The following is a 17,535-nucleotide window of genomic DNA, read 5'->3' as shown; positions in this document are numbered from 1 at the left end:
CCCTTATCCGAGACAATGCGACTTCTTTTCCTTCGTCATGGCTTGACAAGTTTCTGAAGCCATTCCTTACCTCCCTACTCCGTACGCAACTCAGTTTCCTCGAAGCATTGCCAATCCCACACCTGGAGTTTGCAAAGCAGGATGGCGCCCCAACGGATCCTCACCACCCCCTCACCCTCTCTCAATCCGACGCCGCCCAAAAGGTGGCACGAGCACCTTACCTTTGACCTCTTTATGACCGTCCTAAACCGCTCGATCTTCCACCCCTTTATAGCGTGGATAATTGTCCTCTGCCTCCGCGCGCAAGCCACCCCTTATACGCACCCCGCGTTCTTGGTCGCAGCCGGCTACGCCACATTTCTGACAGCCCTCAATGTCGCGTTCATAATAAGCGACCAAATTGCATATGGAGCGCCGAGAGATGTGGATCTAAGCGAGGAGGTCATCGTGATTACGGGAGGGGCGAGCGGGGTGGGGAGGTTGATTGCGCAGATTTACGGGCTGCGCGGGGTGAGCGTTGCGGTGCTGGATATTGCGGAGGAGAAGGATGTCAAGGGGTGGGAGGATGTTGGAGGGGTCGAGTACTATCAGTGTGATATTGGGGTAAGGGGTGAGATTGAGGAGGCGATGCGGAGGATCCAAGAAGACGTATGTGCATTCCCTTGCATGGCTTGGTTTTAAAAAACGCCTACAGCTCTTACTCGACCGGATTGTGGATGCAGATTGAGCTTGTTTAACTTGCTAACTATTTACATGAAGTTGGGTACGCCAACAGTGCTCATCAATTGTGCAGCGACCCGAATCAACGGCCAGCCGCTCCTGTCGCTCTCTGCTGAAGCATTCCAGAAGACCATACAGACTAACTTCGTAGCGGTCTTTCACACTTGTCAAGTGTTCCTCCCACATATGCTATCCAGCGAGAACGGCGGCACCATTGTGAACGTAAGTTCGGTCCTTGGACAGCTGTGCGCCGCCGGTCTTGCAGACTACTCGGCAAGCAAGGCAGGCCTCAGCGCCCTGCATCGCACGTTGGAGGCGGAACTCCGGGTATCAGGAAATGGGGATAAAGTGAAGATGGTCTTGGTCGAGACCGGCCAAATATCAACGCCATTGTTTAAATCCATCAAAACGCCAAACTCCTTTTTTGCGCCCGTGCTTGAACCCATCCGCGTTGCTCAAGAAATTGTCAACGTGATTGACAAGGGCGAAAGCGGTCGTATCAGGTTGCCGACATATGCAATGCTTATCACCCTGTATGCGGCGCTGCCGGCAGGTCTTCAGCTTATCGCCCGACGTTTGACCGGCATCGACACCGCCGTACCACAAATGCCATCTGATACTCAACAGCCCGGGGAGAAACCCAAAGTCCAAGCCGAAAAAGACTAGGCAATTCTCTGAAAGACATGATCTCACGGTGTATGTCCCAAGGAGGGAGTAAAGTCCCAGCTTCAGTCTGCCGTGACGCATCGCCGGCAGCGGCATGCAACGACGCTTATTTCTCTTGCGTTAGAATCATCTTCTCACGCTCGCTTTGTCTTGCGCGTAGAGTACTCTTCTTTGCATGCTTGCGAATATTCTCCTCACGCCTCTTGATAGCCGTGAGCTCTTCAGTCTTGATCTCACGAGCCTTCTTAATAGTTCGCGGCACGTGGCGTTGACGTTTGATGCGCTTGATCTCCGGCATATGTGCGTATCTCTGGACCAGAGCCTGGTCGTATTCCATCTTTGTCCGCTGGCGGGCACTCTTGATTCCGCTACGATCGGACGCATTAGCACGCCATAGCCGAATGTTTCCGTCGTCTGAACCTGATAGAACGTATTTGTTGTCAGGCGTAAATTTGGCCGAAAACACACTGTGATCAAGTTAGTACATGGTTCAAAAGCGTACGGATGGCGATCAACGTACCGTTGCATCCTTTGCGTGTGGTAGATATCACGAGAGTGACCAGTCGCTCGGTTCCACAACCGAATTGTCCGGTCATACGACGCGGTGACAAGCTCCTCGCCTGTCGGGCTGAAGTCAACATCCATAACCGCAGCTACATGGTCTTTGAGAACGTTCAAAGCACGGTTCATCTTCCTCATGTCGAACATGTAAACGTTGTGGTCTTCATTCGCAACGGCAAAGTTGAATGCCTCCATTGGATTCCAGGAAACGGCGTTGGATGCCAGTCTCAGAACGAGCTTAGACAGCGGCGACGATGTACGCAAGTCGTACAGGATAATAGAGCGGTCAATGCCAGTCGACGCAAGGACGGAGGTTTCGGTCTGGTTGAAAGCGACAGACGTGATAGTGTCAACATTGGTGGGCCAGTGAAGTGTCTGAGAGGGGGTGGAGGAGGGGCGCGAAAGATCGTAAATCGAGATCTGAGAAGATGAAGCAGCAAAAAAAGGTCGGTCGCGGTGGTGTGTGAGGCTGGTAAAAGCGCCCTGGCCGAGATAGGTTGCGAGTGGGGGAGAATCGGACGAGGAGTTATATGGGTCGAAGAGCTTGATGGTCTTATCGGCGGCACATGAGAGCAATTTCCGGTCCGGCGTCCAGCATACTCCCTTAACGATGTTCTCGTGCGCTGTATTGTTCCAGACCTCGCCCTGCGTCACAAGGTCCCAGACCTTGACTACACCATCACCACTGCCGCTAGCAAATCGGTCTAAAGAGCCAGGATCCTTTGCCATAGTGTAGACACCATCAACATGACCTTCTCCCATCTGGCCCAAGAAAGGGGCAGCGAAGAGGCGCTCCAACTTAACGGCATTGAGAGCCCTTGTATATTCACGCGCACGTTCGAATGGATGTTGAGCCGGGTCCAGGTTTCGAGGTTGTCGAACCACGGCGGTTCCCGGCGCCTGCTGTGAGGCCGTAGATCGTGAGAGAGCTTTGATTTTCTAACAGGCGTGAGCGATAGTTTCGGATTGAATGTACTGGGTATATAGCTTACCATAGTTTCTACCCTGCGACTATTATCTGCAAGAGAGAAGAGAAGCTCAATAATTAGAGTAATGAGGAAACTTGAGCCTAGAGATATTTTCATGCCATACATTTTTTCTGCGGAGGAAACGGAGACCGCCAGGCAGTGGGCGGTGAGATGCTCTCTCAGGCAACAAGGCATTTACATGACTTAGTAAGGTCACCTAAGATGAAGCTCCGACGGCCAAGTGATGATATCCGCCTATCCATCATCCTCATCCTCCATTCCATCCTTGACTCCCGCATTACAAGCTTGCTGTGCCACTCTACGTCTTCTGATAACTGCCTTTACTCCGAACTATTACGTCCAATTTCCGTCCTTCGCATCAGCTTAAGCCATGGCTTCCTCCTCTCAGGCCGCTCAGCGGATAGAGGAAGCTCGGACACTCGCAAAGAAGGATGCTCCGAAAGCTGTGACTATCTACAAAGAGGTTCTCTCGCAAGGTCCAGGGTCTACTGAAAGCTCGTCGCGTGATTACGAGAATGCGTTGGTCGGGCTGGGAGAGCTCTACCGGGACGAAAAGAAGCCGCAGGAGATTGCAGAGCTGATCAAAACAAGTCGGGATTCTTTCTCATCATTTGCCAAAGCCAAGACAGCGAAGCTCGGTATGTTATATTAGTGTGGCAGATTACGCGAAGAAGGTAACATGGTTGCTAATGGGCCGCGATGTAGTTCGCCAGTTGCTCGACTTGTTCAGTGAGATTCCAAACACCCTTGATATTCAGATTGCCGTTATCCGATCTTGCATTGAATGGGCCGTCGCCGAGCGACGATCTTTCTTACGGCAGAACCTTGAGACTCGGTTGGTGGCGATATACATGCAGAAGCAGAGCTACTACGATGCTCTCACCTTAATCAACTCTCTTCTCCGAGAATTGAAACGGCTGGATGACAAGCTTATGCTAGTTGAGGTGCAGCTGTTGGAGTCGCGCGTATACCATGCGCTTGGAAACCAGGCCAAGGCGCGTGCTGCATTGACTGCTGCTCGGACTTCGGCCGCTTCTGTCTACACACCCCCAAATCTGCAGGCTGGCCTGGATATGCAAAGCGGTATGCTGCATGCCGAGGATAAGGACTTCAACACCTCATACTCTTACTTCATTGAAGCTCTGGAAGGCTACAGCTCCCTGGATGAGGGAGAGAAGGCGACGGCGGCTCTGCAATACATGCTGCTATGCAAGATCATGCTGAATCTGGTGGACGACGTCACAAACCTTCTCGGTTCCAAACAAGCCCAAAAATACGCCAGCCCACGACTGGAGGCCATGAAAGCGGTGGCACGCGCTCATGCCAACCGCTCGCTTGAGGAATACGAGAAGGCGCTCTCGGATTACCGATTTGAACTAGGCAGTGATGCGTTCATCCGCAACCACCTCCGCCGGCTCTACGACGCCATGCTGGAGCAGAACCTTATCAAGGTCATTGAACCATTCAGTCGTGTCGAACTGGATCATATCGCGAAGATGGTTGGATTGGATACTCAGCAGGTGGAGAGGAAGCTTTCACAAATGATTCTGGACAAAGTGATTATCGGAGTGTTAGACCAGGGCGCGGGATGCTTGATTGTCTACGACGAGACGGAACGTGACCAGGGATACGATGCGGCGCTGGAGACCATTGCGAAACTAAGTAATGTTGTGGAGTCGCTGTACACTAACCAGGCATCGCAACTGGAGTAAGAACCACTATCTAGTTGCTCTAAGGAATCTTTTGTTTCTATACTTCAGAAATGACATAACTTAGAGACATGGTCCGGTACACCTGACTTCTGGCATCTTCAATTATTTATCAGCAGTTGAAGCTTGCATCTGTAGTCATGGACCTCAATCTGGGGGCGCTGTTCTGGACGGCGTTGATGCTGGCCGAAACGGGTAAAGCGCGATCGCGACGCAGCGAAGTTTGGAAGCCCGCCGCGATGATTGAAGACTCTCATTCATCGGCCTCCACATCATCGCTTTCGCGCCTTCGGCTTGGCTCCTCGGAATTACCGTGTTGTCGAAAATAAGACTCGCTTTTCTCGGTTGCTCTTGCTGACTGGCCACTATGAACGCTCCGCCAATGCCGCCGGGCTACGGACGTGCCTATCCCCAGGGCGTCCAACGGTCTCCTGCCACGCCTCGTCGCGGCCCCCAAGCTCCAGGTTAGCTCAATGCCATCTGCGCTGCACTGACCCCTTTCGCGTATTTAATCCTCATATAACATTATCTAATATCTGTGCTTGACTTCTAGGCCCGATGCCCGTCCCAATGCCTCAGCACGCTGTACCGCCTCAGTACATGGCGCCTCAGCGCAACCTTCAGCACCAGAACGACGCCGCCCTCCGCCGCAGCCGAAAGCCCACAGACAAGAACATCCCAGATGGCGTCGAAGAAGTTGTTATCGGTGAAGGTGTGCAGCAGTACAAGAGTTTGCGCGACCTGGAGAAGCGCCTCGACGCGGCTATTGTACGGAAAAGGCTGGACATTCAAGACTCAATCAGTAAAACAGTCAAGAAGTACAGAACGATGCGCATCTGGGTTTCGAACACGGTCGAAAACCAGCCCTGGCAGACGGGTCAGAATGGGTCGGTCCCCGGGGCCACCCCTGGCTCGGGACGATACAAGGTGCGGATAGAAGGCCGCCTGTTGGAGGATCACAGCGATGCTGCAGACGCAGACAGTGATGACGAGGGCGGTGCTCAGGAAACCGGAGATGCGATGGAGGAAGATGGTCCCGACGGAAAGAAGCCAGCCTCTGATAAGCGGTCGAAACAGCGCTTTTCGCAATTTTTCAAATCGATCACCGTAGACTTCGACAAGTCCCCGTCGACAAGCCCTGACGAGATGCAGACTATAAACTGGGCGAAACCACAAGTACCACCGAATTCAGCACTGCCACCTAACGCAGATTTCGACAGCGTGCAGTTTTCCCGCGCGTCACAGGAGAACCTGAACGTCACTATCAGCCTTGTGAGGGACGAGACACCCGAGCGCTACAAGTTGAGCAAGGAGCTGGCGGAGGTGCTTGATGTCGAGGAGGAGAGCCGAAGCGGGATTGTGCTCGGCATCTGGGACTACATCCGCGCCATGGGGCTCCAGGAAGATGAAGAGAAGCGACTAGTACGCTGCGACGATCGTCTACGAGCGGTAAGCGTGCCTTATTCCTGGTCCTCAAGTGTTTCAAAATACTAAATGTATACAGATCTTCGGCCGAGACCAAATGTTCTTCCCTCAAATCCCAGAAAGCATCGGCCCTCACACCAGCCCGCTCGACCCCATCAAACTCCCCTACACCATCCGCATCGACGAAGAGTTCCACAAAGACCCCACCCCAACCGTCTACGACATCCAAGTCGCAGTCGAAGACCCCCTCCGCTCGAAGATGCTAGCCCTAAACCAGAACCCCCAGTACGCAGCCGGGATGCGCCAGATCACCCAGCTGGACGACCAGGTTGCCCTCATCATTCAGGCCCTCACACACTCGCGCGCAAAACACTCCTTCTTCACAGCGCTCAGCAAAGACCCGGCTACGTTTGTCCGTCGCTGGCTTAACTCTCAGCGCAGAGACCTTGAGACGATCCTGGGCGAGGCGACCCGCGGTGGCGGCGAGGATGCCAGTGGACCGGAGTTCCGACGCGGTGGTAACGACAGCGTCTGGGATACGGTTGTTGCTCACGAGGCCGTGCGGTATATGCTCGCTAAGCCCGAGGCTGGTATGACTCGGTGAACTTCTTACGATGCTCGTCGTCTGTAGATTCTAATATTTCTTCTTGGCCCTGAAGCGGGTATGCGAGATGGCTGGGAGACTATGTAGGCGCTTATGTGGTGTTTGTTGGTAATCGTTAAAAGGCAATTTTACTTTACCCTTGCATTCAAATGGTTTCAACAGTCGTTCTTTGCAAAACTACTCTGTTAAGCATAAACAATTGGTCTTGAACAATAATTGATATCAATACTCCTGTTGGTATGCATGGTATACCTACCATCCAAGGGCAATAAACAAATCCCATCAAAAATATACAGGCGAAGGTATTCCGAATCAAACTTGGGACACGAGCAACCGGCGCCAACGCCCGTTCTAGCCTCTAGCACTACCCTGTCTTTCCTTCAAGCCACTCCAGCGTATTCCAACTTAGGTTAATCTTAGGTCATGATTAGTTTAGGCCTTTCGGTTCCGTAGATCCGAGACACCCCCGGAGACACCCGAAGCCACTGGCTGCTCGTTGTCACCTAGGAACAGACTTCCCTCTTCCTTCTCTAGTTTAGACGCAGCATCTAGAACGGCCTGTTGGGCAAGCTCTTCCGTACTGTTTTCCTCGTTGCGCGACGCAGAGTCCTTCACACTGGCTGGGGCCTTCTGGGGACGGAAGCGCTTCATAACAGTCTCAATCATCTTTGAAAACCAATAGTAATTGAGACAGTTCAGGATCACGTTTGACGTGACGTAGGTGACGACCAGCCAGGTGGGGACACCGCCAGCAGTGTACTTGGAGTACTTGGTGATTTCAGCGTTAGCCCTAACGCAGGCTTCATTGATACACAAGAAGCCGTCGTCGCGGGTCTGGAAGATTTGGGCCGTGATGTCGACGGGATTGAGCGGTGACGAGGGGCCGGCAGACCAGGTTTGCCTGAGAGCGTCGAACATGTCCATGTAGACGAGCGCGGATTGCCAGGTTCCCCAGATGAGACGACAGCAGAAGAACACGATGAGAAGCGCCATGCCGTTGTACCACTGCAGGTTGGAGCCAGTCATGTTGACCTTATCCAAAAACCAGTGGATATTGAGGAAGGGGCTAGAGAGCTCGTAGAGAATAAAGACTGGGGCGTAAAAGTTCACAAAAGGTCTCTGCAAGCGTAATCAGTGATTGTCCCGCACCCAAGTTGGTGAAGCCACTTACAAATCCAAAACTAAACACCCATAGTGCAGACACAGCATGGAAGAGCATGCCAATACCAAACATATTGACGTAGATTGTGCTGACGATCAGGTCATAGATGAAATATCCAACCGCAAGAGAGCTGATCAAGGCACACGACCCAGTGTATCCGAGGACTCGCTCCCCAGTTGTCATGGACTTTCTTTCCTCATCCACGAAAAGCACCCAAAGGGCTACAGCATTGATGAAGGTGCTTTGGACCAAGGACACAACATGGACATCCCAGTTGAGCTTGGTGCGTTTGTTGAGACTGGGATAATGGCGAGGAAATAGCTTCGGAGATAGCCATGGTGAGAGGATATAGTGAATAGATAGGTATCCGAGGAACGCAGCAATGACTTCATGAAAGTGATCAGTCAAAGCAGGGAGGTCGAAACGTAGAGCCCAGGGCTCGACAATCTCCCGCAACCAATCTGGTGGAGGCGGAATTGGGTCCAGCATGCTGACGTGACAACCGACTCGGTGGTTGAAGTATGCGGTTTAGGGATAGGAGGAATGGAGCGGTGACTGGAAGAGGGGGCCGGGGAGGAGGCCGATATAAGGCTGACTCGTGAACTATGGCGAGGCGCTAGAAGGGCCGAACTGAGCGGGGGTTGGAAGCGGCGTGCGTCTAAAGGCCGGCCATCTTGTAGGAAACGGTGATGCCTGCGAAGGGGGCAGGGATATTAGCTCAGGGCTCGACAGGGCTGAAAGACTGGATATACTCGGGGGGAGGGGGTTTACTAGAAGAGAGAGCGAGCAGTCAGCTCAATGTCGGATACGCGATATCACGCTCACAGGGAGTGATCACTGCGAGGACAGCGGACAGGCCATCTTGTGACGGACTCAGGCGGAGCAGACGGAGCAGTCGACCGGCCTGATTCAACAAAGCTGATCGCGTGCCGGCTTGGTGCCTAATTCACCAGGCAGCACAAGGCGTTGGGACACTGACTCAGCCGAGGCACTTCCCCATTGGGCAACCAGCTCCTGCCTCTACTCCAGGGTTTACATCTAGTCATCTACACTGAGGACATCTACTTGTGAGGAGGCAGCTTTGAATAGGAGGATAGTGTTCATTTACATCTAATGACTAATTAATGGCATGTGCATCATCAGCCCAGCTCAGACTCTACAGCTCGAGATGGGGGAAAATCGATTGTAAGGTATAGGCAAAGGAAAGTACATAGAAAAGAAAAACCAACAGCATCACAATCAAATCGTGAGGTGAATAGACCCGAGAGCCATCCATACCCAAGACAGTGGTGTTAGAGCATCAAGAACCGTCATTCCAAAACCGCATGCAATTGCCCTATGATCAGCTCGCTGCACTCGTGATCTCCGAACCGAGTCCGCTGTCGGCGGGGTGTCCGTAGAGCACTAGTTTCGATGTCTCTTCATCGAGTTCCTCCAAGGGCTGCTCCGGGTGAGCCTCGGGCTCATCCTTTTTGGCCTCATGAGTCTCATCATCGATGTGCGAACCCTCGTCTTCGTCTTTCTCCGTGGCTCGATCCTCTTCTTCCTCGTCTGCCACAGACTCCAGGTTCCTGGTACTGGCGGTACTGACCTGCCGGTTCGTGGAGATGACGCTGCCAGTGCCGTATATCATGCTGTCTGCATAGGTTCCTGTGTAGCTCGTCCTCCGCTCCGTGCCGGCATCACTCTCATCGCCGCTCTCGTCTTCTTCGGGGAAGACTTCATTCTCTTTGTTGGCAACAGAACTCCTACCACCCCACGAATGTTTGCGGTAAGAATAGTTGGACTTGACTGACTGGCTCCGCTTCAAGTTTGCGAGGCCGCCGGTTGACCCTGACTGCCTGTCCGCTAATCCACGGTTACCCGTGACATGACTAAGACTGAGAATTCTCCTCTCCTTGCTCGCGGTAGAGGGAGCGATGGATCCTGCTTGCGACGCCGGCGGAACTCGCTTCTTCAGCGCCAAACCGATGCTACTCCCTAGAGCACTGCGAACGTCCTTGGCTGTACTTGCAGTGCTCGAAGCACTGGCGTTGCGGCCTCTAGCGCTACGCACCTTCTTCATGTTCAGACCATGTACGCTGTTAGGGCGATTCAGAAGAACAGTACGAGCGTGGTCCAGAACACCTTCAAGAATACGTTTCTCTAGACTGTCGGCACGCTCTTCCATGACCTGCATCTCTTCGTGACGTAGTTCAAGTGCCGTCTCTAGAGCAGAGACTTCCTTGTGCAGCTTGGCACTTTGGGCAGCAAGGTCGTCCTTCTCAGTCTTGAGCCTCTGCATCATTGCCAGCATTGAATCCTTCTCATCTTTGAGATTGAGGATTTCCGCCTCAATCTGCTCTCGCTGTGCGGTCCTACGCTCTAAGGCAATGGCGGCCTCTTCAGCCTCCTTGCGTCTGCGTTCAGTATCCTCAGCGATAAGAGCTGATTGAGCCACCATCATCTCGTTCATCTTGCGCGAGGTCTCCATGATGTCTTTGTGCATCTCATCGAGCTTCATCATTTGGTTGACGGACTGTTCGTTGTTGGTGGTATGGCCGATGAGCGTGTCGAGTTTTTCGTGGATGGGCCCGTTGGAGTTTGTTGCATGCTCGAGCAGCTCATTTAGCTTCTCGTAGATCTCGCCGTTGGTGCTCGTCGTCTTGCTCAGAAGCTGATCGAGCTTTTCATGCACTTGGTCGTTGGTGACCCGTTCAATCAGAGTGTTGAGTGTCTCCTGGACCTGGTTGCCCTTCGAATGTTCGAGGAGGTTGTTTAGCTTCTCGTGAACCTGGCTGTCATCGTACTTCTCCGGCTCAGGAGGTGGCAAAGCCGGTAACATCTTTGTCATAGCGGCTGGAATGACAGATAGCTCCATCTTGACGTCTTGTGCAGTCTGTTGCGCATGGTTGTAGTGTTGGCCAACGATAGAGAGGATCTCCTGGATAGACTCCAAAACCTGAGGTTGGAACTCGTGCAGCTTGTTCTCAACACGTTCCGTAGCAGCCGCCGCCCGTTCAACATCAGATCGAGATAGCTCTTGCTGTGTCTTTACCTCATTATGAATCTCCTCCATTTTGTTATACGAGACGTCGACCTTCTCCAGCACCGTTTTCGCGTCCGCGCTCATGCGCTCGCACGCGTCGTTGACACTGTCACCCATAGACCCAATGACAAGCCTGATATCTTCTGCCAGAGACTTTGTGTCCGTCACTGCCTCGAGGTGCGCATTTCGGCGCTCGGCAGCTTCGGTGAACCTGGTATCAATCGATGACTGAGCTTCGTCATACTTGGCTATCACCTCACCGAGCTTCTCGTCGATCTTGGCACCGAGCTCAACAATGATGGCGGCTTTTGTCTCATCGTGCTTGACAACGGCAGCGGCGTCTCGCTCCTCGTTCTCGAGCTTGGCTGCGTCTTGTTCACCACGTGCTCGTTCAAACTCACGGTTGATGAGTTCAGTAAGTTCCTTGACATTTTCAACCGTTGTAAAGCTCTCTGAAGAAGCAGTCAGCCCTTCTAGAAGCTGCTTGAGCTCCGACAAGCCCTCATGGCTGCCGTCAAGCTTGCTTTTGAGCTCTTCGCCAAGACCCTCGACGACAGTCTTTGCTTCATCAATCTTTTCAGCTAATCCGGCGTGCTCGATTTTCCGTGCTTCGAAGCCTTGGCCAGTCAGCTCCTGATCAGCTTCCACCTTTTCCTTGAACTCGGTGACAAGAGCGGCAATCTCCTGGATCTCGCTCTTCGTCGGGAGGGTTTCAACATCGGGAAGCTTGAGCTCTTCAACTTGAGTTTTGACTTCGAAGATCATAGCCTCAACTGTCTGCAAGTCTGACTTGACTAGTTTCTCAGCGTCAGTTTCGGCCTCCTTCTCGGCATCCTTCTCGGCATCCTTCTCCGCGTCTTCTTCCCCTTCCTTTTCGCCTCCTTTCGGTTTGGACTCATCGAGAGCGATCCACATATCCTTCAATAATGTTTCCAGGGTACCAATCTCAGCTTTGGTAGGGACTTCGGCTTCAAGGCGGCCGTAGATTGCGGCCACGACATCCTTGGTCTCCTTGACCATCTCTTCCAGACTTCCTAGTTGTTCCGCTCGTGCTATCTCATCAGGCGCAGGGAATACCATCTCGTCGAGCTGGGACTTGGTGTTTCGAAGGAGTGTCTCAATGGCGTCTGTATCCTCCTTCTTGGCTGTCGTGTCGTCCGCAGGCTTCTCACGAGATGCGATCTCGGTCACGGAACTCTGAAGCTCGTGGAGGCCTAGAAGAACTTCGTCCATGTGCTCCTTCTTCAGCATGTCATCGGGAAGATCTGGAGCTCGCGGAGCAGCTTCGATAGCATCGACCTTGGTTTGGATCTGGGAAATAAGAATTTTAAGCCCCTCCAGGTCGTTAGTTTTGCTGGCCTCATCGGGAAGCATCAACTCTTTTCCTCTGGAGCTTTCATTTTCTTGTGATTCGGCCTGGGCTTGCCGCATCGTCTCCAACTCAGCTTTCAGGCTACTCAGACCTTCCTTTAACGTTTCAAGAAGCTCTGAATGATCAGCAGGCCTCTCGAGGAGTTTTGTTAGATCTTCCTTGATTAAACCAACACCGTCGTGGAATGCATCTCGGAGCTCTGTGGTAGAAAGATTCTCGGCGCCGTCTTTGGCTTCCTCCTTCTCTGCGTGGAAGGATTCTAGGGCTGCGTGGACAGCAGCGAGGATGTCGTCTTTGTCATTCTTCAGTTCCGCGGGCACAAGACTCATGGTTAAGGAGTCGCGCAAACTTTCGAACTCTTGCTTAACAATGTTGGAGATGCTCTCATCGCTGCTTGCCTTGTGGCTTTCTGAGATTTCCCTGATAGCGCCGAGGATATCCTCCTTTTCCACTCCATTCTTCGCTTGTCCCTTCTCCTCGTGGAAGGCCTCCAGTGTTGCTTGAATGGCGGCGATAATGTCGTCCTTCTCAACACCATCTCTGGCTTGGCCATTCTCTTCGTGGAAAGCCTCAAGGCTGGCCTGTATGGCGGCTAGGATGTCGTCTTTATCAAGAGGCTCTTTAGTTTGACCTTTCTCCTCGTGGAAGGTTTCCAAAGCAGCTCTAACTGCAGCACCAATATTGTCTGTATCATTCTTTGGCTCTGCCGGTACAAGAGCTTGGTTTTTCTCTTCATGGAAGCTTTCGAGACTGGCTCGAACGGCAGCGATGATGTCGTCCTTGTCAAGAGAATCCTTAGCCTGACCCTTTTCCTCGTGGAAAGCTTCCAAAGTGGCTCTCATAGCAGTAGCGATCTCGTCCTTGTCATTCTTTGGCTCTGCTGACTGACCTTTCTCGTCATGGAAAGTCTCTAGGGAGGCTCGAACAGCAGAGATGATCTCGTCTTTGTCAAGGACTTCCTTGCCCTCAGCTTTCTCGTCATGGAATGTTTCCATGGTGACTTGAATGGCAGCAATAATCTCATCTTTGTCAAGAACAGGAACATCCTTTGGTTGATTCTTCTCCTGAAAAGCTTCCATGGTGGCTTGAACGGCGGCAATGATTTCGTCTTTATCAAACGCGGGGACATCCTTAGGCTGACTCTTCTCGTGGAAAGCTTCCATGGTGGCTTGAACGGCGGCAATGATTTCGTCCTTATCAACAACAGGCATCTCCTTAGCCTCATCCTTTTGGTGGAAAGTCTCCATGGCGGCTTGGATGGCGGCAATGATCTCATCCTTATCAAAGGCACCAACATTCTTCGCTTGAATCTTCTCGTGGAAGGCCTCCATAGTGGTTTGGACTGCGGCAATGATTTCGTCCTTCTCGGAAGCAGGTGCTTCTCGGGCCTTTTCGTGGAAAGTCTCCATGGCACCATGAACGGCAGCAATAATCTCACCTTTATCAGGAACAGGAGCACCCCTAGCCTGAGACCCTTCCTCGTGGAGAGTTTCCATAGTAGCTTGAATTGCAGCAAGAATGTCGTCTTTGTCAGGAATATCCCTAGCCTGGCTCTTCTCGTGGAAAGCATCCAGGGTAGCTTGAACTGCTGCCACAATCTCCTCTTTGTCGCTTTTTGGTCCGGCTGGCACGAGGCTCATTGTAAGAGACTCCCGAATGCTTTCAAACTCTCGCTGAATGACTTCACCGACGTTTTCCTGGTTCGAAGGTTTATGGTTTTCCGATATATCTCGAATGGCATCAAGGATTTCCTCTTTGTCGGATGCAGGATTGCTTCGGAGCACGGAACTCAATGTCTGACGAAGATGCTCAAATTCCTTTTCCATGGCGTCTAGGAGCTCGGGTGTGTCGGGATTGCCCCCAGAGTGAGCCACAAGGGCGTTCTCCGTGATTGTCTTCTCGAGATCTGCCTGTAGCAGACGGAAACCTTCTTTGACCGTGTCCAAAATCTCATATTTGCCAGATGCGTCTGACGCGGTCGTAGCAAAGCCTTCAACATCTTGGCGAACCAGTGCAATGCTGTCTTTGATGGTGCTCAGAATCTCCTCTGGGTTCGTATCAGCGGCAGCGGGACGTTGCTTGACCTCTTCCTTGAGGCCCTCGAGTTGCTCCTGGAGACGCTCAAGGATTTGGTCAGTCATGCCTTGATTCGCACTTGTGGTCACTTCGCTGAGACCTGCAGTGATAGCTTCCATAAGATCCTCCTTGTTAAGCTCGATCTCACGGGGAATCGAATTCTGGCTTTCGAGGCCTTCCGCAATGGCTTGAAGTATTTCATCGCGTGAAAGAGCAGGCGGAGTATCTGTGGTCGTGAGAGCCGATTGCTGTGCAGAGAACGCCTCATTGACAATGGTGGTGACGTCCTCTTTCGTGATGCCTGCATGGTTGAGCTCTTTTGCAGCGAGCATGTGCGCCTCGATGCCATCGGATACTGCACTCAAGATCTCATCACGTCCGAGACCCGAGTCAAAAGAATCTCTCGTAAGTGCGCTTTGAGAAGTCATGGATTCGGTGACAGCGTGGAGCACTTCATCTCGGATGGCTGCCAGTTGACCCTCGTCTAAGGAACGATTCTGAGCAACCTCAAGGCAACCTTTGATTCCCTCGACAATTTCGTCTTTGGTCAGAGCGGTTTGAGTTGTGATGGACTCGCTGACTGCATTGAGGATCTCGTCGCGAAGGGCAGCGAGTTGTTCACCGTCTAAGGAACGGGGCTCGGCATTTTCCAGGCTACCCTGAATCCCTTGGATAATCTCGTCTTTTTTCAGAGTGGTTTGTGTGGTGATAGACTCCGTGACAGCATTGAGAATTTCGTCTCGGAGAGCAGCCAGCTGCTCGCCGTCCAAGGACCGAGGTTCAGCATTCTCGATGGATTCATTGATTACTTGGATTATTTCCTCCCTCGTGATTGCAGGAGGCTGTTCAAATTGTTGCACACCTGCCTGGACGGCCGCTAAAACCTGGTCGTACGTAGCGGCTTGCTCATGTTGTGGCTGATACGCTTTGAGGCCCTCTGAGAGGCACTCGAGAATCTCGTCACGCTCAAGCCCAAAGTTCTGGAGTTCGATTTCGGGCTTGTAGGTCTCCCAGGCTTCTCTAACAGCTTCGAGAATGTCGTCCTTTTCCATCCTAGCTCCTTCCGGTCTGTCACGGAGCTCTGCCATGCCACACTCATCCAAAGCTTTTTTGACAACGGAACATATCTCGGCGCTGTCCATAGTGGCACGGAACTCTTCAAGAGCTGCGGAATGTTGTTTGTTCTCGTCCATAATCGCGGCTAGTTGATCACGAAGTTCTTGCAGGCTGTCTTCGACGATCTGGGCGATTTCCTCCAGCCCGGGTCCCTTGGGCGCATCCTCAATGGCACGAGAGCGCTCGGCATCTTCCAGGCGGCTGGCGATATTGCGACCCATCCCTAGCACTTCACCACGGAGTTCGCGCACTAGATGTTTTACCTCGTTTGTCATGCCACCTCCTTCTATAACGCTGCTTCTCACGCGCTTCATGATTTCCAGCATTTCGTCTGTAGCAGCATTTTGCTGCTGGCGGATGACTTCCATGTCGTGCTCAGTGTCTTGCTCCGGATTGACGGATCGCACAAGAGCCCCCGCCCCCGAGGCTTGCTTCACGATGTTCAAAATTTCCTCCAACATCTCGGTCATCGACTTATCCACATTCTTGCTAGAATCGTCGGAGGCAGGGCGGGATTTGAGTTCGTCCATAAGCTCGAGAAGTTTTTCCTGGCCTTCCTTCGTCGCCATCTCACGCAGTACCTTTTCCAACAACGCGATATTGGCGGTTCCGTCTGTCATGGGACCGGGAGAAGCGCAGAATTCGCGTTCCATCGGAAAGGGGTTAGGGCTGTGCATTCTCGGGACAGAGTAACTCTTCTTTGAGTTTGGAGAACTATCCGGTTCCGTCTGGTTAATAGCATTTTCAGAACCCAGGAGAGCACTGAGATCCCACCTTGTGGCAGCATCAGAATCAAGGAACTTGGCAGCTAAGTTCGAGGACAGATCACGAAGGCTTTTCCGAATGTCTTCATCTCGGGCGTTCGTCGCAGCTTTCAGGCTAATCAAATCCGTAGCGTTATCTTTGCTTCGCCGACTCAGTTGCGCCATCTCGCGTTGAAGACTGCTGGCAATGTCTGTGAGGCTGAGTATCTGGGTTGACAAGAAGTCGAAGCTGTTGGGTTGGGAGGATTTGGACTCCGAGGTTGAGTCGGGCCCGCCGGCTCGCGGCGCTTCTTCAGGCGGTAGTTGCATGTTTTGTAAAGCGAGCATTGTGGCAGAGGGAGGAGTGCTCTCCCCAAAGAGCGGCCTGGAAAGGTAACGGTTAGAGATGAGTAAGTTTGGAAGCTCTTCAGAACTTTGCTGATCTGGCGGAGTCTCAGCTTTGACAGCCTTTTCAGGCGCCTTCGAGCTTTGTTCCGAAAATGATGCGCGCAGAGGGCGCTCTGGAGACCTGCTTTCGAGATAGTTCAAGAACTCCGAGCGCGTGTCTGTGTTTTGCAGCGATTGCATACGCTTGTGAAATTGGCCCTTGATGAGGGACTTCTCGGGTGACTTGGGCGTCATCGGGTTTGTGGTGTATGGACTAGGAGAGTTCTCGCGCAACTTCTCTGTGAAGTTGGCCGCCACTGCCTGGATACCTGGAGAGACATTTCCCTTTGTTATGGGGCTCGTTGAGCCAGGGTTCATGGGCAATGGTGGTGGTGCGCGCTCCGGGTCAGAACTATCCCACCTTTGTTTCCAAGACTTCAGTGTTAGCTTCATCGGAGCCATAAATAAAAGCACGAATCGCAACGCAAGTTCTGCGCAGCGTTGTCGGGACGTACATGGGCACCGTCTGGTGTCTGTGGAGGACTAGCTCCCGATCGCGCGAACCTTCACGGTTATGCGACATAGTGAAACCTGAATGTTGCTTCGCTGAATATCAAATTGCTTTAGAGTGCTCGAAGCGTCGGGGATTGGATGAGTAGAAGGCGTTGGATTGTTGCGATGAAGGAAGAATGTTCGTCAAGCACAGGGTCGTAAGGGCATATCAAGTCGTCAAAACAAATCAGAATACAAGGCACCCCAGAAAAAGTCAAAGGGTATAAGACTGGGAAAACAAGAAGCAATTGAAAAGAGAAGAAACAAGTGCGCTTGCTACAAGAGACAACAAGATGAGGAGGTAGGGGAGTACAAAGCACAATGCGATGCGATGCGACGAACGGACCACGGCCGGGATGGAGAACGAACGGTTCTGGGTCTCGAGAAGAGTTCCTCGTGAGTTAAGTAGGGGATGACAACAGACA

The 17,535-nt window shown here is 52.4% G+C and overlaps 5 protein-coding genes across 5 annotated transcripts; 2 read left to right on the top strand and 3 right to left on the bottom strand.

The window, feature by feature from the left end:
• Nucleotides 1-7: 7 nt before the first annotated feature.
• On the top strand, nucleotides 8-1,449 carry BDW74DRAFT_10143 (uncharacterized protein). Its single transcript, XM_073721500.1, has 2 exons — nucleotides 8-648; nucleotides 760-1,449. Exons 1-2 carry the CDS (start codon nucleotides 142-144, stop codon nucleotides 1,384-1,386), a joined length of 1,134 nt encoding a protein of 377 aa, XP_073590291.1. The 5' UTR covers nucleotides 8-141; the 3' UTR covers nucleotides 1,387-1,449.
• On the bottom strand, nucleotides 1,440-3,099 carry BDW74DRAFT_10135 (rRNA-processing protein SOF1). Its single transcript, XM_073721496.1, has 3 exons — nucleotides 2,940-3,099; nucleotides 1,907-2,886; nucleotides 1,440-1,853 (listed from the first exon to the last, which is right to left on the bottom strand). Exons 1-3 carry the CDS (start codon nucleotides 3,039-3,041, stop codon nucleotides 1,493-1,495), a joined length of 1,443 nt encoding a protein of 480 aa, XP_073590290.1. The 5' UTR covers nucleotides 3,042-3,099; the 3' UTR covers nucleotides 1,440-1,492.
• Nucleotides 3,100-3,306: 207 nt separating this feature from the next.
• Nucleotides 3,307-6,674, top strand: BDW74DRAFT_164990 (uncharacterized protein; the record flags this gene model as incomplete). The annotated part of the gene is made up of 6 exons (XM_073726362.1): nucleotides 3,307-3,574; nucleotides 3,642-4,598; nucleotides 4,715-4,719; nucleotides 5,061-5,109; nucleotides 5,199-6,094; nucleotides 6,150-6,674. 6 exons carry the CDS (start codon nucleotides 3,307-3,309, stop codon nucleotides 6,672-6,674), a joined length of 2,700 nt encoding a protein of 899 aa, XP_073590289.1.
• Nucleotides 6,675-6,863: 189 nt separating this feature from the next.
• Nucleotides 6,864-8,425, bottom strand: BDW74DRAFT_10105 (TLC domain-containing protein). Its single transcript, XM_073721487.1, has 2 exons — nucleotides 7,846-8,425; nucleotides 6,864-7,793 (listed from the first exon to the last, which is right to left on the bottom strand). Exons 1-2 carry the CDS (start codon nucleotides 8,323-8,325, stop codon nucleotides 7,107-7,109), a joined length of 1,167 nt encoding a protein of 388 aa, XP_073590288.1. The 5' UTR covers nucleotides 8,326-8,425; the 3' UTR covers nucleotides 6,864-7,106.
• A 753-nt stretch (nucleotides 8,426-9,178) lies between these two features.
• BDW74DRAFT_173021 (uncharacterized protein) lies at nucleotides 9,179-17,141 on the bottom strand (the record flags this gene model as incomplete). Its single annotated transcript, XM_073727716.1, has 2 exons — nucleotides 9,179-16,979; nucleotides 17,074-17,141. 2 exons carry the CDS (start codon nucleotides 17,139-17,141, stop codon nucleotides 9,179-9,181), a joined length of 7,869 nt encoding a protein of 2,622 aa, XP_073590287.1.
• Between the last annotated feature and the right edge of the window lie 394 nt (nucleotides 17,142-17,535).

Source organism: Aspergillus multicolor (genome assembly GCF_047715735.1).
Source record: "Aspergillus multicolor strain CBS 133.54 unplaced genomic scaffold BDW74scaffold_1, whole genome shotgun sequence".
Classification (NCBI taxonomy): Eukaryota; Fungi; Ascomycota; class Eurotiomycetes; order Eurotiales; family Aspergillaceae; genus Aspergillus; species Aspergillus multicolor.
This window is presented reverse-complemented; position numbering and strand designations above follow the sequence as displayed.

Bases quoted from the DNA above. Each gene is read 5' to 3' on its own strand.
- BDW74DRAFT_10135 (XM_073721496.1), bottom strand. From the start codon at position 3,041: ATGTATGGCATGAAAATATCTCTAGGCTCAAGTTTCCTCATTACTCTA. The intron at 2,887-2,939 runs GTAAGCTATATA...CACGCCTGTTAG, and splicing joins GTCGCAGGGTAGAAACTATG to AAAATCAAAGCTCTCTCACG. The intron at 1,854-1,906 runs GTACGTTGATCG...ACTTGATCACAG, and splicing joins CACACGCAAAGGATGCAACG to TGTGTTTTCGGCCAAATTTA.
- BDW74DRAFT_10143 (XM_073721500.1), top strand. From the start codon at position 142: ATGGCGCCCCAACGGATCCTCACCACCCCCTCACCCTCTCTCAATCCG. The intron at 649-759 runs GTATGTGCATTC...ATTTACATGAAG, and splicing joins TGCGGAGGATCCAAGAAGAC to TTGGGTACGCCAACAGTGCT.
- BDW74DRAFT_10105 (XM_073721487.1), bottom strand. From the start codon at position 8,325: ATGCTGGACCCAATTCCGCCTCCACCAGATTGGTTGCGGGAGATTGTC. The intron at 7,794-7,845 runs GTAAGTGGCTTC...TTACGCTTGCAG, and splicing joins GGGTGTTTAGTTTTGGATTT to AGACCTTTTGTGAACTTTTA.